Source organism: Schistocerca gregaria, chromosome X (assembly GCF_023897955.1).
Source record: "Schistocerca gregaria isolate iqSchGreg1 chromosome X, iqSchGreg1.2, whole genome shotgun sequence".
In the NCBI taxonomy this organism is placed as follows: domain Eukaryota; kingdom Metazoa; phylum Arthropoda; class Insecta; order Orthoptera; family Acrididae; genus Schistocerca; species Schistocerca gregaria.
The window spans coordinates 525245730-525266499 of NC_064931.1; the positions used below are offsets into that span (position 1 = coordinate 525245730).

Here is a 20770-nt window from a genome sequence, read left to right on the forward strand (position 1 = left end):
GAACACAGGTCAAGGACTGTGGGAACTGGATGAGCTGCGCTTATGTAAAGCAGAGTTAGCTGCTTAGTAAATGACAAAAGAAGCAAGAAAAAAAAGGAGGAGGCAAGCACTGAGCTGTTGTGACACTGAAGAGGACACAGATCATGGGCCACGATAATTCGAGTGCATAAAAGACGCAGAAATGTAAGTCTGTACGAGAATTAGTAATAAAAAAAGTTTTAAATCTCAATATCTCTTAACTACATTTTTTGCAATAAATGACCCTTTTTCTAAAAAAGTACTGATGGTAAAGACTTCAAATTTCCACAGCATGCCTAGTATGAGATTCAACACAATGTGGCGATACGTAAGCGTCCGATCCCATGACGTCACAAAACACATGACAAAACGACCATAAACCACGATTCCAATATGGTGCATATAAAGTCGTTACGTAAACATTATGAGGACGAAAATACATCGAAAAACAAACACACACACGTTCCACAAAAAGCCTAATGACACTAACGGGACAAGTGCGGGAAATAGGGGTTTTTTGAGTAGGGACAAACTAAATATAAACAAATTTAGACACCCACCCAAATACAAAACCACGCAAAGCGACGAAAAATACCGACACTTCCCTTGGCCTGTTATCCTTACATCTCCACATACAGCCGTCCCTGGTCCGAGACGCCGGAACTTTAAGCCTCATTTCTGCACGACATACTGAACACTTCACGACTTCATCCAAAAATCCGAATAGTTGAAGAAATTTTATTAGAGACAATGCACTGTCCCCCATCATAGCCGACAACCGAAAACTGTTGACCCTGTCAGTCATATCCATACCTACCAAAGACATAAAAAAAGCAATTTAGCCAAATTCACACAAGACGCCACACTCGCAAACTAAACCAAAAACATCACCTAACACACCACCCGAGAGCACCACCGATCGCATCAAAACGACACCTACAAACACGCCACTCTCACAAACTAAATTACGCGCCGTCGTGACGTCACACACCACAACAGCCTTACGTCACGGGACAAAGCCGACGGGTGGGATCGGACGCTTCGGTCGACCCTTAACAAAGTTTCCAAGATAACGGCCCGCAAAATTCGACAATTTAACATTGGTGGCGTAGAACGTACAATGTCCCCTTAATGTAACATACCTGGATCTCCTTCATTTTGCTAATGACATTATACTATTTGCCACACTGCAGATAAACTTAAAAAATGAATAGAAGTGCTTCATTACACAAATTAACTATTAATTCACAGAACTGTTTGATTAGTATTTCTATTTACAGCAAATGAAGACAACAACAGGATGGACAGAAAAGAAACAAACAGAAGAACCAGAATAGTCTGGAATTCTTAAGTCTGAAAGAGTCCCTTATCCATTAGCAGGTGGCAAGTGGGTGATGATGAATGTGAAAATTATTTCTGTGATACGTTATCTGTGATACATTTTCATATACTGAGAGCTTATGCCTTAGCAGCAAGACAGTCCTATCAAATGTGATGCTGTAAGTTATACATCACACTATTATGATTAAGGCATATTAAATTAAAATAATGAAATTGCACTACTTTTTTATAGAAAAATTTTTATTAATCTCCTTTCATCTGTGTGTCTGTTTTAAATACAGGAACATTAACAGCGAAAGTTGTTCCACAACATTTGTCTATAAACATTTGAGCATATTGTCATAAGCAGTGATATACACTGTTATCCTCATATCATTCAGTTAAATTTTATAAGAAAGTTGCAATTTAGTTTCTTGGAAAGTAAGTGTTATAGCTTAAACCCTGTTGCTGCAAACTTAATTCAAAATTACCAACATTAAATCCTAAAAACAGAGTATATTTCTCAATTCAAATGAAGTATTTAAAAACTATGTCATTCTGGCAACAACAAGTGCTATATTTTGTAAGAGCCCAATGACTCTAAATAGTAACATTCATTCATTTAAATGCTGATACAACAATGTAGTAATAACCAGTTTTGAGCTCTTTTATAAGTCTATATCATGTGGCTTACGAAAGTATATGTATGACATACACTTTGACGCATTAATAAGAAAATATAAACTATTATTAACCACATGTACAGAATAACATAATGGTGTGGCTAAACATCCAAGTGCTGAGTCCAGTCCATCTACTATTCATACACAATCATCCTCTAATTAAACAGTGATGAAATTCATGTAACGTTGGAACATGTAAGCCTTGTTTAATTAACAGGTAAAATGGAAAGCTCATCAATTCTAGAAGTTTAATTATAGTCATAAATGAAATGTTCCTTATCTTTATCAGTCCTTGTTACAAGGTAAATTTTTATTCCTAAACTGTAATCTTGTTCCTTCTGTACTGGAAAACTGTATACCCTCAAGTTATCAAAACCAAAATGAAGGAATACACAGGAAGCTACATCAGTAATAGATATGGCATAATATGAGACTACGAATATACTTATAGCTTCCCATGTGTTATGTTTATTTGATACCCCAAATGTTTCTAATGATATGTAAAATACTTTTCACAAAATTAATGCTAGTGCTCAAGTTGGTAGGACAGAAACAGCCTTTCTTTTTGAAATACAGAATAGTTCAAAAACTAAGGGAAACTAAAACAGCAGCCTCTCTGTGGAGATACATTCAATGCAAAAACAACCAACTGGTAACTTTGCATATGAACATATCTTGCATGCATTAAATTATTGGTAAATATGTGAAGTAAAGAAAAATAAAATCTTTTACACGTAAAGGAAAACACTGACCAAATAAGAGAATTGTTGAGTCAGTGATAGTCACACACAAAAGACAATGAGAACTTCCTAGTTTTTGGAAGAAATCATTTGGCAGAATGCTAGATGCACAATGCGAGGATTGCAAATTGGCAGGTGGACTAGTGTGGGATGGGCAATATGTCACCTGGGGTAGGTAGAGGGAGAAAGAGGCAAAAACCAGGCTAAGAGGTTAAGGGTGGGTAGTTAGCAGCTTGGAGGGAGGCAGAAGGTGTGCCAGCTATGAATGCAGGAGAGAGGGATGGATGCACAGACTTGGGATATGATACATGAGTACTGGAGCCAATGAACTGCAGTACACATTGAAAACGAAACAAAGGACTGGGAATGGATGAGAGAACAGAGGAAGAGATAACTGTTAGCTACAGGGTGTGGGGACAATGGGTTACCAGAGACTGAGATCATGTGGGTTATGAGAGAGAAGGATGTTTCATAATGATAACTCTACTCTACATAGTTTAGAAATGTTGTTGCTGGAGAGAAGGATCCTGATGACATGAGCTATGAAGCATATACTGAATTCGAGCTCAGTGGCTGCTTCATAAACTATGCCATTTGGATCCTTCACTCCAGCACCAGCTTTGCTGAACTATGTAGGTGATAGTTGTCCTGCAAAACATCTTTCGTGTCCACAACTCTCTGGCCTGAATCTTTGCTTACTCAGTGGCCCCACACTCTCTACCCGACAGCTTTTATTTCTTCTGTCTTGTTACCCCTTCGCAACCTACACATTCACATCATCTTCATTGTTCATTGCAAATCAATTACTCCAGTGCCTGTGTGTCACATGCATAGTCCACACACCTGACACTTATCCCTCCACATTCCTTTCCAGCACACCATTTGCCTCTCTCTGAGCAACTAGCTACTCTTCTACAACCTCACTTCTTGCTTCCTGCCTGTTTCACGCCCTACACCTCTCCCATCTTGTCCATTTGTAAACTGCAGCTTCAGCATTGTGTGTTTAGCTGGTACAATGTGCAGGCGCACAGGGGTGTGTGTGTGTGTGTGTGTGTGTGTGTGTGTGTGTGTGTGTGTGTGTGAGCGAGTGGCTTTTTGTACCCTAACTTGTCATAGTATTTCTTTTGAAAGCTAGCAAGTTTTCAAAAAAATTTTTGATCGCTGTTCCAAAAAAGTTTATTAAAATTGTTAGCAAGTTTTCATTCTCTTTTGATTATGCCTGTCAACGACTCAATACTTCTGCTATTTGGTGAATTTAAATTCTGAATTTACATTGTGTCAGAACTTCCCTTACCATATTTATGAAGTAAAATCTTTGTGCACAGCTGTTTTGGCATATTTTTGTGGTAACTTAAAGACAGTTCCTTGCAGAGACTCATTTGCTTCACTGATCTTACAGAAGATAATCAAGTATGAAATGATGCCCCCCCACATTGCTAAATAATGGCGGAACTGAGATGCTTCATCAGAATGACAAAAAACTGCTTTAAAATTTCTATATCATTATAGAATAGTAAAAATAATGTTTTTATCTTATGATATTAATCATCACATATAGCATCCTTAATTGCAAAGAAAAATGCCTCAAAAACATCAACAGTATAAAATCAGTCACACTAATTTGATAAATCACAGTGTTACATCAGACTGCTTTCTAGGAAGATGTCGAAACATGAAATAACATACTTTAAATAAATATTATGGAGCAATAAAAATCTATTACAGAAATTTTTAATCAAATAAAAAATATAAGCCAGTCAAAACTTTCTCAGTAAATTTTTATACTTAATAATATTCTAACCACAAGTTTCTTCACAACAGCTTGAGAAGAGGAGCTGAGGGATAAAAAATGACAAACATCATGTAGGTGCATGGATAAAGGACAGTGGAGGAATGGCATCTATGAGGTTTTGCTGTGTAACATTATAAGGGAGTATTACTGAGCTAGTGCCACATTACAGATGACAGAAGATGGAATAAAACGACAGAAGCAAAGGGATACAATGATGGTGGTGTATATAGATGTTGGGGTAACTGTGTTGGAAGCAGAGGCTAAAGAAGTTGAGATGACATAAAAAAAGAAAGAGAGAGGGTATATGAGACAGAGAGTCTGAGGATGACGTATGTGGTATGCTGTGCAAGCAAAACTGTCACAAAGGAAGAATAGAGCTTGATTAAGGATAAGAAATGGGGAAAAAGGATCAGACACTAACCATTTACAGTAAACTGAAAGGGAGGGCTGGTGCTAGGTGCAGAAATGTGATGAGATGATACATTATGTATGACAACCTTTTCATGTTCCAGAAAATTAAAGACACTTATGCTCTGTGGGAAGGCCATTTAAGCTGTGGCACTGGTCCACTACGTGTAATCCATTCAAGGAGTATTACTAGGTAATCTTCACAAACTTTCCTCTATCCATGCTCTTAATCTAGGTCCTGAGTAACCTGCTATTATTCTTTTATTTGTGTGAAAATATTCATATTTTGTCTCTAAAACAGAAACTTGTGGTTCAAAAAAAGTACATCTTCTAAATTTCTTCATTATTTCTATTAGGAATTGTGTCTCGTCAGGATAATAATTCCTGAAAATAATAACACTTCTGCTGAGCAAACAACTATTGTCTTAATATGGAATAAAATCGAATAGGTTTATCGATATAATTGTGCCAGGTATTTCTTACAGTTATGTTCATATTTAGGTATACTTGTTACCCACAGCTGGCATTCCCTTTTGTAAGATTTGTTGATACATACCAGGACCTCTATGAGTTGAGTAATGATGGTACTGACAGTAAACGTAGGAAATTTATTGTTGAAGTTTCAAAATTTTCTTTTGTAAACAAAATGCACTTTTAAGATATATTAAGCATATTTGTAATGCATGAGACCTTTGTTAAATTGAGTTACTAAAGCAATTTACACTTCATTCCTTCTTAAAATAGTTTTAAATTGTTTTTTGCATAATAGTCAAAAAACAAAAAAACTTGCAGATATATGGTTGCTGCTCTACAGGATATTTTAAACACTTAAGTACAGATAGATGATACATATTTCATACATTATGGCTCAACAAAAACCAAATTCAGAAATTTTTGATCAAATAAAGGAAAAGAGCCATTAATAAATTCCCCAGTAAAGTACAGATGGATGATACACATTTAATGCATTATGGCTCAACAAAAACCAAATTCAGTAATTTTTAATCAAATAAAGGAAAAGAGCCATTAATAAATTTCCCAGTAAAGTAGCTAGAGCAGTTTCATAAATTATTAAGACATACAGGATTTTCTTAGAGGAGGTAAAGGTCATATGGGTAACCCTTAACAAAGGAGTGGCATAAGAGTTAATAAAATTTTGGTAAAAATACTTAAAACTGTTTTGAAAATGGTACATTACTTACATTTGTCATGATATTGATACCACTGATTGAATTGAAAGATATGTTAAAGATATGTAAATTGTTTAAGGTTACAACTTCCTGTAGCGAGCTGGTAGTGTCACTCACCCTTGTATTAAACAGTGGCATAAAAAAACTTTCATGACTATGTATCTATCACACACAGAATTACTTCGAAATAGAGAACTGCTTTAACAAAATTTTTGTAATTTCTCCAGTAAAACAAAAACATTTGAAATTTAACTGTTATATGGAGAACACAAACTTGGAGATCACTGTTATATTAGGAACATTTAGCATTTTATACGTATAGAGTTCTCCAGCTAAATAACAGCAATAAAAAATTGGAAATCAGTACTACGGTCTCATATATCCTGTGGTCTTAGACTAGTGTTGCAAAAAAGGACTCATGCATATTTATGAAGGAGCGGAATCATATAGGAAAAAATAACAATTAACTCCGGAAAAACAAAATGGAAATATATAAAGTCCATTACATGGAAATTAAATATTGAAAAAAGAATGGTGTATCACCTAACTTCACTATCGAATAAAATTGCACTTCTTGGAATTAAAGCTGTAGTAGAAAATATAAATATTTGTAATGATTACAAATAAATATTTTACAGATCTTAATCATGAACTGAATATAAAAAACAGCGAATTTTGGAAATGCTTGTGGCAATAATGCTTAAAATTGTTGACATAACCATGTAAGTACAAATGCATGTGCAATAAGTAAGACACTAGTGATTTCACGCTCGATATTTTCACTCAGTAAATGCTGCTACTGGAATTGAAATAAGATGACCACTAAACACTACTTCTTCCCATGAAAAGACATATTAGAAGCAAATATAAAAAGAAATTCATAAACATGTCATGTTTAGCATTATCACATCGAGAACAAGAAAAAGAATGAAGTGTGTTTCACAGAGTTACAAATTGTATTTGTAGTCAGTATTTCTTTTATTGTAAAATGTATGTTGGAAACCACTGTAAAAATTGTACATCAGTCCCTGTAGATTATTTTTAGTCTTTCGAGACAAAATTACATTTCATTACATAGAACACTGTCAAACTCCAACTTTTCCATTCATTGCTCTGTTCACTTCCTCAAGAAGAGATTCTGCCTCGGTTATGTGTGGTAGTTCCCCAAGTACGTCATCATCATCACAGTCATTTCCAGTACTTATATGTTTGTCAACTGTAAAAAGAATTACAGGGAAATCAGTTACAATTCACTTGCAACACCAAATTTTTCTCAATTATCATCTCCTGAATGGAGTTAGTGCAGGTTAAAATATCCTACTATTTGAGAAGATACGAAACATGCATTTAGGTAACGGATTTGAAATGTTATTGAGAAAAATAATGAAAAATAGATGGCAACTGTTATTTTGAATTTAGCATGCAAGTAAAAGTTATTGTAAAAAATTAAAAAACAGAAACTGGAATGAAGAAAACTTACCAAGCCATAAAAGAGAAGGAAACGTCTTTTTTTAATAAATAGGAGCCAGTAAGCAGGCTTGACTGTGAGTTACAAGAGTAAGGTCCTGCATGATTATGAATGCCTCACAGAAATTTTTCATGATACATATCAGCAATTTTTTCATCAGGCATCCAAAGCTGTCACCAGTGTAAATTTGTGAATGCTTAAACATACTCAGACTGTTAATAGATGTTAGCACTCTCAGATGTTAAGCAAGATCTAAATATTGCAACTCTCCTTATTACATTTTACAAATGACAAAGAGAAAAATTTGATTTATTTACATTGAGAAAGAATTACACATCATAATTTGGGTATGAGAGGAAAAAATGAGCTGTACTTTAAGTCTACAAAGCATCTTTAATAAATGATTTAGTCCTGTAACTATTTCCAGATGTTATTTCAGTATCAAATACTTTGTAAAACATATTTTTATGTCTTACTGACAAAAACCTGTTCAAAATGTATTATTTGTTTTAACATGTAATCTATGAAACAGAAATATTTAATAAGTAACACAGAATAAATAATTAAAAAATAGTTGGTAAAAAATTTTATTACACACAAGTTACACAATACCATAATTTCTAAGAATTGAAGCAGTTTAAATACAATAACACCTTCTGTAGAACCTCTCCTTTTGCGCAGATTAAACTAACTTAACTTTGACTGTTTAGTGAAATGTAGGACCAACTACACTGACATTTCAGAAGTCAGAAACCATATCAGTGTCTTTTATTTTATTTTGTTTTAGAATCAGTCAAGACAAACCAAGCTTTCTATAGTTATTGGATGTTTCATCCTTGTAGATAAGTGAACGTTCAACAAGCCTCGATCTATTGTGTCAAATTATGTTGGAATACTACACTAATGGAATCAGCATCAACAATTTGTAGTAAAAATGTGCCCATTGGCTACTGCATTATTGTGAGCATCCACGGATTTTGGTCTAGTATTTCTATGTCTGGGTCCTGGGTTCAATTCCCGGCCAGGTTGAGGATTTTCTCTACCGGAGACTGAGTGTTTGTGTTGTACTCATCATTTCATCATCATCAGGATCATCATCACTTGTGACAGTGGCTAAATTGGACTGTGAAAAACAAGGCAATAACATCCAGCTACAGCAGTTGTAAACAGAATAATTGACAGAGTACTACTTGCACACCTGAGAGAGCAATGGGACAAGTTTTACACTTGATGGAAGGAAGATCAAGAAGGTCTTCCAAGGCATACAGCAAGTTTAGGTTGTACACTGGTATGAAGAAAAATTGGCCGTTTCCTTTTCAAAGGAACCATTCTAACCTTTGGCTCAAGCAATTTAGGGAAATCACAAAAAGGCTGCATGCAGATGACCAGACAATGACTTGATCCCCGATTTTTCTGAAAGTTAAGCCAGTATTTTAGCGTTATGCCACCTCTCTTGGCATGGGATTTGGAACCAGAAGAATTACTACAGTGTCTTATTCAATACCACAATGTAGGTATTGTCTGAGCCCATGAAGTTGCTCATTTACTGCAAAGGCCTGGAGGCATGAGTTCTCATGAGATGTCATGGTACTTATTATTTTACAGTCCACTTAAAATGAAGCAAATATGATGCGAGATCATGTGACCCAGTTTACAGTAGTACATTTGGGGCTAGTTGTGATTTTGTGCATCTGTAATATGACATCTCGAGCCATATGTTGTATGGCTCAGTTCATGGTAGCTCATATTCGAAGATGGCTTGACAGCATCAGCTCAAACACCTAAATTTTTGGGTAGTAATTCACCAACACGTAAAACCAGGAGTGTCCATATTTGATCTGATGAGTATGCCAGATAATTTATGACCATAAGATAAAAACCACATTTGTGTACCTATTAAAGTAACGTAGCTCAATGTCACTCCAAACAGTTTGTTTTAACAGGCAAAGTGGATGGCATGTGAAGATATTGCATTTCATACCTACAGAACATGTTCTTAAGTGACATACCAATCGATGTTTCTTATAACTGCATTATTTTGCCACTTGTAAATTGATTTAAATTTTAATTAAAAAATTTCATACTTTTTGCAACATAAGCCTTGAGGAATACTGTATGTGGCAGTGTACGTCATCTGTCACTCTCAGTGTCTAGATTTTTTCTTGGTGACATTTGGCAGTTTCAATATGGCTCACTTTTACTATTGGTCATCCTGAAGAAACGTAATAGGTTTTCTTCAAGAACGATGGTTTTGTGGTTATCAATGTGTAATACTTTGTTTCATTTTTATGGAAGAAAGGCTTCAGCCTGATTCTAATTGCATTTTCCTTAGTTAACGCCCCTTCACAATACTTCCATGACCAATATTGAGCGTTACGTAACAACACACCTTTGCTGATCCACGTTTTCAATTTCTGTTCATTCCTTTTTCTAATAAACACTGTGTAAATGTGTTTTAAATTATATGAATCACATCATTACTGCAATATGGCAATTAATATGCAGAATAACCAAAGTACTTGTGACAGTTGTGACAGGGTATTAGTGAGACACAAATGTCTTTCATCTGGTGCTGCCAAAATTTTAAAAAAAATTGTAACATTATTTTGTAGTACTGTGGTATGTATTGTGTACCGAAATTTGCTTAAAAGAAATGTTTATTTTCTTACTACATCTTACTGCTTACAGTTCTGTTTCTAATTTTATGACTTAATACACCACTCAAAGTCTCATTTCAGAGGAACGTTTTGACATAAGTACAAGGTGGTTCCAATTACGCTCTCATTACCTGAGAGGACTCAGATGAAGAACAAATGATCGCAGGAAAATGTGTGACGAGAAAACAAGGCTATTAAAACTAGATAAAACATTACAAACTTCAATACAGAGGTTTTAAGACTGTATTTTGGTACCAAAATGTTGGGCCTTGTCACATGAAACCTCATGTTATCTGACCTATGAATTTCCAAGTGGGGTTAAACAATGTAATGCTATTTTCGTAAGTAAACTAGTATCGTATAATGTTTTTTTTAGAAAAAAAAACAAGTTTTGTAACACTAACAGCACAGTCCTAATAACGTAGTAAATACATTAACATCCCAAATCATCTCTTCAGTAAACACAGTATGCAATCAACAAACTCCCATGAGGCAACAGATGTTACACATTGCACGAAAAAGGTGAATATATCCATTCTTATTACAAGAGAATTATTGTTCCATATATTGAACTTCGAGAACTTAAAGAATTTCATTGTTCCCAATGTAACCATGGAAATATTGTGCCTGTTCTTCTGTTGACATTTTCAGAAACTTAAAGTACTGTCACTGGCAGAAATACTAAGTACAAACCGAAGCTGATATGTGGCGTGCCAAACCCAATGCAATGGCACATTGAGACAATCCTTTTTTTACACTTAATTTAATAGCATTTCATACTGAAATGCACCAAGTATAGGAGGATAGTACAAGAGAGCGATAATGCAATGATATTAATTCTACAGAGAGATGTCCAAAATTAATTTAGAGAAGCCTGAGAAGTTGTTATTTAGAGAACGAGCGGAACGAGAGAAGTAATTACGAATGAACATAGGAAATGCTAATTTCAGAGTCTGAAGGAGAGGTACCGGGATTTACTTCTTCTGGAACGCCAGTGAACTTAAAAGGTTGAAGAAGTAGAGACTAAGTCGTCGATGCATGCTACTTGTGAGTAAGGCAATGACGTCAGTCACATACCAACAGTACCTTCGGTGAACCGGAACAGAAAATACTGGCCGTGAACCTAAGGATTGCAAGTTAAATACGCGTAACCAAGAGGACAGTCTGAATACCTCATGTTAGACACACCCTAGTTCAAATGGCTCTGAGCACTATGGGACTTAACATCTGAGGTCATCGGTCCCCTAGAACTTAGAACTATTTAAAGCTAACTAACCTAAGGACATCACACACATCCATGCCCGAGGCAGGATTCGAACCTGCGACCATAGGGGTCGTGCGGTTCCAGACTGAAGCGCTTAGAACAGCTCGGCCACTCCGGCCGGCTAGACAAACCTTGATGTGGTACACAGGTATGTTCTGTTCCTGTATGTTTGCCCTGGTAAACGTAGTATGAATTGTAGTGTAAAATGAGTTCTAACAAGGAACTAAAGGACTTCCGGACCCATGACGAAATAAGATATTTCCCTCTTCTATGTGGCCTGTCTAAAGGTGTCCCCAGACCTTGATCGCACCTTTATATTACTCTAAATATGTGAAGCTCTCGAGAAATCTAAGTCTTTTGACCGCCTCTCGAAATATTAATAATATAAAGGAAATTAGTATCTACAGGACAGATTTCACAGACGTAAATGTCTTGCGTCTCGAATGCATTTCCAGAAACTACTCAGTCGTCCGTGGTGTATGAAAGACCTTGCATCAAATGTCTAGGGGTGATAAATCGCATCTTGGGAAGCAAGATTTGCTAGAGCAAAACTGTCTGATGATGGTTCCTGGCGAAAGAGGCGTCCTTCTGTATTGGTTATGCCCCTGAGAGGCGTCAGGGCGTTGGCATTATGAGAATTGTGTGTTTCTTATAATCCATTCATCTGCCCTACTTGAAAGTCCAAGCCAATTAAAGTTTCTGATGTATTTCTCCTCTTAGAGGCAATCGTTCTTAAGATTTACTTGTTGAATATCACTCTAGCAATTTACTGAGGTAAGTATTACGCAGCACACTTGGTTAGTAGACCCTGCCAAGTTCAGTAAAATCTCGTCGCCCCAGGGCCGACGAATACTAAAGGATGTCTAGCACCGCCGGGAACCGTTGGCGAACATTTCATCTCTAACAATAGTCGTTCCCATACACATTTGACGAAATGACCTTGAAACAACCTGTTCTGTGTAGCTATAACGATGATGATATCAAGCAAATAACGATGGCGTACATGGTCCCTCTCTGTCTCTTTCTTACGCACGCACACACAGACACACACACACACACACACACACACACACACACACCACATTAAACGGAAACTATCCGCGCATCCACACACAATCCCAAACTGAGTTACTGAAGGAGAAAATGGATGTCTGATGTCTCAAATGAAGGTTCCAAGTCAGGAGAACTGTCAACTTGCTTGTCCTTTTTCTCTTTTGTCTCTAGTTATAAAACTAATGAGACGTTAAACCATTCATGTTTTAATTAATGTAGTATACAGTGTTATTATGGGATTGCAACTCTTTCCGTATGTACAGAAATTATTGTTTTATATGGTGATTTTACTTTTAGAAACTAAATTATGTGTTGAGCTATAAATGCATAATGTACCTAGGAAATCTTTTAAAAAGACGCTAACAAATATGGAATTACAGTTATATGGAATGGAAATATGGAATGACATTATGTTTCATTAAGTAGTAAAAACAATGTTTTCCAGTGAATTCCTCATCCTAAGGGTTTACACTCAAGTCATTTTCTTGAAAGCTGCTCTAAAACCTATGCAAGACTGTCTGCCGTATGTAATTATTAAAGCAGAAAAGCAGGATAGTACATGGACAACTTACCTTAGAATTTGCTGTCTGGAAGAAAACGTTGAAGCATTGTAACTAGATACAAATATTTCTCCAAGTTATTGGTTATATAAATTAAACGGGAAACATAGACAATCGTTCTAACCTTTCCATTTTACTAGCATTTAGACATCATAATTCAATTTCATTGCAAAGATATTTTACTATATAAATATTGATAAAAGTTCCTGTGCCAAATATATACAAATTTCATATTTTGCACTGCTGGTGATAACTTCTTGGGACTGTAGCTGAGGACTAATACAGGATACTGTTGTTTCGCTGAGTGGCCTTCCCCTATACTACCGAAGTGTGTAACTAGAACAACCAGCGAAGGACAAGTGCCCACGTCCTGTAGTGTGCGGGCCACTGCAGTGTTGGCAATATCTCCTGCACTGCTTATGCTTTGCCACTCAAGCACTGCACAACTCCGACTAACTCTGTCCAGTACCTAATTTCCCCAGTAACGGCTAGGGCGCTAGGCAGTGCGAATTGGTTGGCTCTTGCTGGAGCGAGTGGCCACCGTTTTTTTTTTTTTTTTAAGTGACTGCCGAGCAAACGATTTGTTATAACAAATTCTGCGGTGATACGCTGAAGACCTAGCTTCAAAGAGGGAAAGTAGGCGGTGCAAGCCCTTGACAGGGCTATTGGCCTAACAGCAGGAAGAGTGTAGCTTCATTCCCCAAAACGTAAAGCCACGTCAAAATGACTAGGTCAATGTCCACTGGAGAAAGACGAAATGAGACATTAAGTGAATCATTTACAGTTTAATTATGCACATATTTGAATCTATCATCAGTTAACTTCATGTGCTGTGCTCTTTTTTAAAAAAAAATGGTTGTAAGAATGAAGATCAAAGAAAATATTAATCCTCTTCATCTCCCAAATATCAAAAGGTTTAGAGCTGATCGATTCTTCTCGCGATATTTTGTAAAAATATCGTAAAGCATAAAAAATCAAGCCCATAAATGTTTATGTCACTCGCTTAAGTGTATCTCTTCTACATTTTTTTTAGGATGGAGTTGTTACCTGCTTTAAATAAGTCCATCATTAGCATTACTACCGTATTTATGAGTGCGGAATTGCTTAAAAGAAAAAAAACGCAATACATGAAGAACTGCGATTGCAAATACATACAGGCACTCGAGTACTAATGTGGAAAATCCACGTAGTTGGCCTCCGGATGTGCACTGAAAGTCTCAGTTTTCCAGTACCCGCCGAGATTCAGACGCTAAAGACAGCCACAACAATTCGGCTATCGAAATGTGTTGCGGGCTGCCTACAACGCGATAATTAAGGAACGTAGCTCGCAAGAGCTACAAGGTGAGATCCGTACCTCAGATAACAGCCAGTCTGGCACTACGTAGGACACTGAAAAAACTTAGGAGCGCATGAACCACGATGTAATTGTTTGCATCAATGCTCAATCCTTCATTAGAATTATGCGTCTGCCAGGCACATTTCTCCCTATTTAGTTGGGCGCCAACAAAATGTTTTCGCATACGGAGGAGCAATTGGGTGATTGAAATTTCATGAGAATATCCTGCAGCAAAGAAAATCACCTTTGTTTTAATGATTGTCAGCCCATTTCGCGTATCATACTCTCTCCCTATTTCGCGATGATACAAAACGGCCGGCCGGGGTGGCCAAGGGGTTCTAGGCGCTACAGTCTGGAACCGCGCGACCACAACCGCTACGGTCGCAGGTTTGAATCCTGCCTCGGGCACGTGTGTAATGTCCTTAGGTTAGTTAGGTTTAAGTAGTTCTAAGTTCTAGGGGACTGATGACCTCAGAAGTTAAGTCCCACAGTACCCAGAGCCATTTGAACCATTTGATACTAAACGAGCTGCCGTTCTTTAAACATGTTCCACGTCCTCCGTTAATGCTATGTGATACGGATCCCATACCGCACTGCAGTACTCGAGAAAAGGTGTAATGTACGCAGTTTCTTTGGTAGATGTGTTGCATCTTCTAAGTGTTCTGCTAGGAAATCGCAGTCTTTGGTTCGCTGTATTTAACAGTTCCAATTTACGTTATTTTTAATCATAATACCTAAGTATTTAGCTGAATTCACAGCCTTTAGATTTTTGTGATTTATCGTGTAACCGAAATTGATGGGTTCCTTTCAGTACTCATGTGGATGGCTCCACTCATTTCATTATTTAGAGTTAATTGCTACTTTTCGCCCCATACAGATAACTCGTCCAAATGTTTCCGCAATTGGTTTTCATCATCCGATGACTTTGAAAGACAGTAAATGACAGTACCGTCTGCAAACAATGAAAGACGACGATTCAGATTGTCTCCCAAATCGTTCATGTAAATTAGGAACAGCAGATACTTCCTTGAGGAACGCCAGATATTTCACCTGTTTTATTCGACGACTTTTCGTCAGTTACTAAGTTACTACGTGATGTGGCCTTTATGATAGGAAATCACGAATCCTATCGCACAACTGAGACGATGCTCTATATGCGCGCAATCTGATTAGAAGTCGCTTGCGAGGGACGGTGTCAAAAAGTTTCTGGAAATCTAAAAATATAGGATCAATTTGACTACCTGTCGATACCACTCATGACTTCGTGAAAATAAACAGCTAGTTGTGTTTCACAAGAACGATACTTTCTGAATCCGTGTCGGCTGTTTGTCAATAAATTACTTTCTTCGAGGTGTTTCATGTTGATCGAACACAGCATATGTTCCAAAACTTTCTGCAAATCGACGTTAGTGATGTGGGTCTGTAATTTATCAGCTTATTGTTATTTCCTTGTTTGGGTATTGATGTGACATGTGCAACATTCCAGTCTTTAGGTACGGATCTTTCCTCGAGCGAGCGGTTGTATGTGATTGCTAATTATGGAGCTATTGTATCAGCATACTCTGAAAGGAAACTAACTGGTATCCAAACCCATTTCGACACGATGCCCAGAAGGGCTAGAGCCGTTGTTGCTTCCACAGGTGGCAGCTCCGTGTACATAATTTTTGCACTGTTTATATACCCAAATCACATATACATTTAATAATATGTTGTCTCTACTATACTGCAAACGAACAATAAGTAAAATTTAGTAGTTTGCAGTTTTGATGGCCAGCAGTGTAGTTTCGTGAAAATCATAAAATTGAGACCAATGAGTTACGCACCTATGTTCAAGATAATAGTATCGAAAGCTATAAAATCTTGTCGGGCACCCAGCCCCGTCAAGTGATTAAATTACCACGAGCTTTCAGTTTTGCTCAGCTATTGTCAGGTGGCACGTGACTGGCTTGTCGTCGATGGTCCAAAATGGCTCTGAGCACTATGGGACTTAACTTCTGAGGTCATCAGTCCCCTACAACCTAGAACTACTTAAACCTAACTAACCTAAGGACATCACACACATCCACGCCCGAGGCAGGATTCGAACCTGTGACCGAGGCGGTCGCACGGTTCCAGACTGTAGCGCCTAGAACCACTTGGCCACTACGGCCGGCTGTCGTCGATGGCCTCGTCATTATACAGCCGTGCTATCAGCTAAGAAGTTACTGGTGTTCAGTCGCCAACTAAGGCAGTCTCAGATGCCGAAAATCTGCCACAAACCTACATCTACATTTATACTCCGCAAGCCACCCAACGGTGTGTGGCGGAGGGCACTTTACGTGCCACCCTTTACTGTTCCAGTCGCGTATGGTTCGCGGGAGAAACGACTGTCTGAAAGCCTCCGTGCGCGCTAGAATCTCTCTAATTTTACATTCGTGATCTCCTAGGGAGGTATAAGTAGGGGGAAGCAATATAATCGATATCTCATCCAGAAACGCACCCTCCCGGAACCTGGCGAGCAAGCTACACCGCGATGCAGAGCGCCCCCATTGCAGGGTCTGCCACTTTAGTCTGCTAAACATCTCCGTAACGCTATCACGGTTACCAAATAACCCTGTGACGAAACGCGCCGCTGTTCTTAGGATCTTCTCTATCTCCTCCGTCAACCTGATATGGTACGGATCCCACACTGATGAGCAATTCTCAAGTATAGGTCGAACGAGTGTTTTGTAAGCCAACTCCTTTGTTAATGGACTCTCCCAATGAATCTCAACCTGGTACCCGCCTTACAAACAATTAATTTTATATGATCATTCCACCTCAAATCGTTCCGCACGCATACTCCCGGATATTTTACAGAAGTAACTGCTAGCAGTGTTTGTTCCGCTATCATATAATCATACACTAAAGGATCCTTCTTTCTATGTATTCGCAATACATTACATTTCTCTATGTTAAGGATCAGTTGCCACTCCCTGCACCAAGTGCCTATCCGCTGCAGATCTTCCTGCATTTCGCTGCAATTTTCTAATGCTGCAACTTCTCTGTATACTACAGCATCATCCGCGAAAAGCCGCATGGAAATTCCGACACTATCTTCTAGGTCATTTATATATATTGTGAAAACCAATGGTCCCATAACACTCCCCTGTGGCACGCCAAAGATTACTTTAACGTCTGTAGACGTATCTCTATTGATAACAACATGCTGTGTTCTGTTTGCTAAAAACTCTTCAATCCAGCCACACAGCTGGTCTGATATTCCGTAGGCTCTTACTTTGTTTATCAGGCGACAGTGCGGAACTGTAGCGAACGCCTTCCGGAAGTCAAGAAAAATAGCATCTACCTGGGAGCCTGTATCTAATATTTTCTGGGTCTCATGAACAAATAAAGCGAGTTCAGTCTCACACGATCGCTGTTTCCGGAATCCATGTTGATTTCTACAGAGTAGATTCTGGGTTTCCCAAAACGACATGATACTCGAGCAAAAAACATGTTCTAAAATTCTACAACAGATCGACGTCAGAGATATAGGTCTATAGTTTTGCGCATCTGCTCGACGACCCTTCTTGAAGACTGGTACTACCTGTGCTCTTTTCCAATCATTTGGAACCTTCCGTTCCTCTAGAGACTTTCGGTGCACGGCTGTTAGAAGGGCGGCAAGTTCTTTCGCGTACTCTGTGTAGAAACGAATTGGTATCCCGTCAGGTCCAGTGGACTTTTCTCTGTTGAGTGATTCCAGTTGCTTTTCTATTCCTTGGACACTTATTTCGACGTCAGCCATTTTTTCGTTTGTGTGAGGATTTAGAGAAGGAACTGCAGTGCAGTCTTCCTCTGAGAAACAGCTTTGGAAAAAGGTGTTTAGTGTTTCATCTTTACGCGTGTCATCCTCTGTTTCAGTGCCATCCTCATCCCGGAGTGTCTGGATATGCTGTTTCGAGCCACTTACTGATTTAACGTAAGACTTTGTTGTTGAACCACGGTGGGTTTTTCCCGTCCCTCACAGTTTTACTCGGCACTTACCTGTCTAAAACGGATTTTACAATTGCCTTTAACTTTTTCCATAAACACTCAACATTGTCAGTGTCGGAACAGAAATTTTCGTTTTCATCTGTTAGGTAGTCTGGAATCTGCCTTCTATTACTCTTGCTAAACAGATAAACCTTCCTCCCTTTTTTTTATATTCCTATTAACTTCCATATTCAGGGATGCTGCAACGGCCTTATGATCACTGATTCCCTGTTCTGCACTTACAGAGTCGAAAAGCTAGGGTCTGTTTGTTATCAGTAGGTCCAAGATGTTATCTCCACGAGTCGGTTCTCTGTTTAATTGCTCGAGGTAATTTTCGGACAGTGTACTCAGAATAGTGTCACTCGATGTTCTGTCCCTACCACCCGTCCTAAACATCTGAGTGTCCCAGTTTATATCTGGTAAATTGAAATCTCCACCCAAGACTATAATATGCTGAGAAAATTTATGTGCAATGTATTCCAAATTTTCTCTCAGTTGTTCTGCCACTAATGCTGCTGAGTTGGGAGGTCGGTAAAAGGAGCCAATTATTAACCAAGCTCGGTTGTTGAGTGTAACCTCCACCCATAATATTTCACAGGAACTATCCACTTCTACTTCACTACAGGATAAACTACTACTAACAGCGACAAACACGCCACTACCGGATGCATGCAATCTATCCTTTCTAAACACCGTCTGTGCCTATGTAAAAATGTCGGCTGAATTTATCTCTGGCTTCAGCCAGCTTTCTGTACCTATAACGATTTCAGCTTCGGTGCTTTCTATCACCGCTTGAAGTTCCGGTACTTTACCAATGCAGATTCGACAGTTTACAATTACAATACCGATTGCTGCTTGGTCCCCGCATGTCCTGACTTTGCACCGTACCCTTTGAGGCTGTTGCCCTTTCTGTACTTGCCCGAGGCCATCTAACCTAAAAAAAAAAAAAAAACGCACAGTCCACACCACACAACCCCTGCTACCCGTGTAGCCGCTTGCTGCGTATAGTGGACTCCTGACCTATCCAGCGGAACCCGAAACCCCACCACCCTATGGCGCAAGTCGAGGAATCTGCAGCCCACACGGTCGCAGAACCGTCTCAGCCTCTCATTCAGACCATCAACTCGGTTCTGTACCAAAGGTCCGCAGTCAGTCCTGTCGACGATGCTGCAGATGGTGAGCTCTGCTTTCATCTCGCTAGCGAGACTGGCAGTCTTCACCAAGTCAGATAGCCGCCGGAAGCCAGAGAGGATTTCCTCCGATCCATAGTGACACACATCATTGGTGCCGACATGAGCGACCACCTGCAGGTGGGTGCACCCTGTACCATTCATGGCATCCGGAAGGACCCTTTCCACATCTGGAATGACTCCCCCCGGTATGCACACGGAGTGCACATTGGTTTTCTTCCCCTCTCTTGCTGCCATATCCCTAAGGGGCCCCATTACGCGCCTGACGTTGGAGCTCACAACTACCAGTAAGCCCACCCTGTGCGACTGCCCGGATCTTGCAGACTGAGGGGCAACCTCTGGAGCAGGACAAGCAGCCTTCTCCTGCCGAACATCAGTATCACCTGGAGACAGAGCCTGAAACCGGTTCGTTAGACAAACTGGAGAAGCCTTCCGCTCAGCCCTCTGGAATGTCTTTCGCCCCCTGCCACACCTCGAGACGACCTCCCACTCTACCACAGGTGAGGGATCAGCCTCAATGTGGGCAGTATCCCGGGCAGCCACAGTCGTAGTCCGATCAGGAGCTGCGTGGGACGAGCTGGCCGTCCCCAACAAACCCCCATCCGGACCCCCACAGTGATGCCCATTGGCAACAGCCTCAAGCTGTGTGACCGAAGCCAACACTGCCTGAAGCTGGGAGCGAAGGGATGCCAACTCAGCCTGCACCGAACACAGCAGTTGCAGTCCCTATCCACGCTAAAACCTGTTGTGCAAAGAACGTCTGAATTAATCTACAGATAGCACAAACAAATGGGCACAAAATTTAAACGGTTATTAAAATACAAGATTGCCTAGTAAATGCAGTAATACTGCTACTTGCGCACTGCTGACACACTGCTTGGCGGCGGAAGGAGACTACGCGATTTTACACTATTCGGGTACTAAAACGCGATGCTACAACTCTCAAATACTATAACACGTCCGAAATTTATGAATTAAACAATGAAAGTACCAAAAACGTGCAAAGAAATTAAGAATTAAACTATGTAACAAATGAGTGAGCTAGGAGTATACGACTTTCTGCTGGCAGCTGCTTATCCAACGGCGGCACGGAGCACACTC

The 20770-nt window shown here is 39.1% G+C and overlaps 1 protein-coding gene across 1 annotated transcript in view; it reads right to left on the reverse strand.

Annotated features, from left to right (window-relative positions):
* Positions 1 to 1584: 1584 nt before the first annotated feature.
* LOC126297622 (monocarboxylate transporter 10) overlaps positions 1585 to 20770 on the reverse strand; it is a 428114-nt gene continuing 408928 nt past the window's right edge. The window contains exon 7 of the mRNA XM_049988638.1: positions 1585 to 7367. Within this exon, the coding sequence (XP_049844595.1) occupies positions 7237 to 7367 (131 nt within the window). The 3' untranslated portion in view covers positions 1585 to 7236. The remainder of the gene's footprint in view (positions 7368 to 20770) is intronic.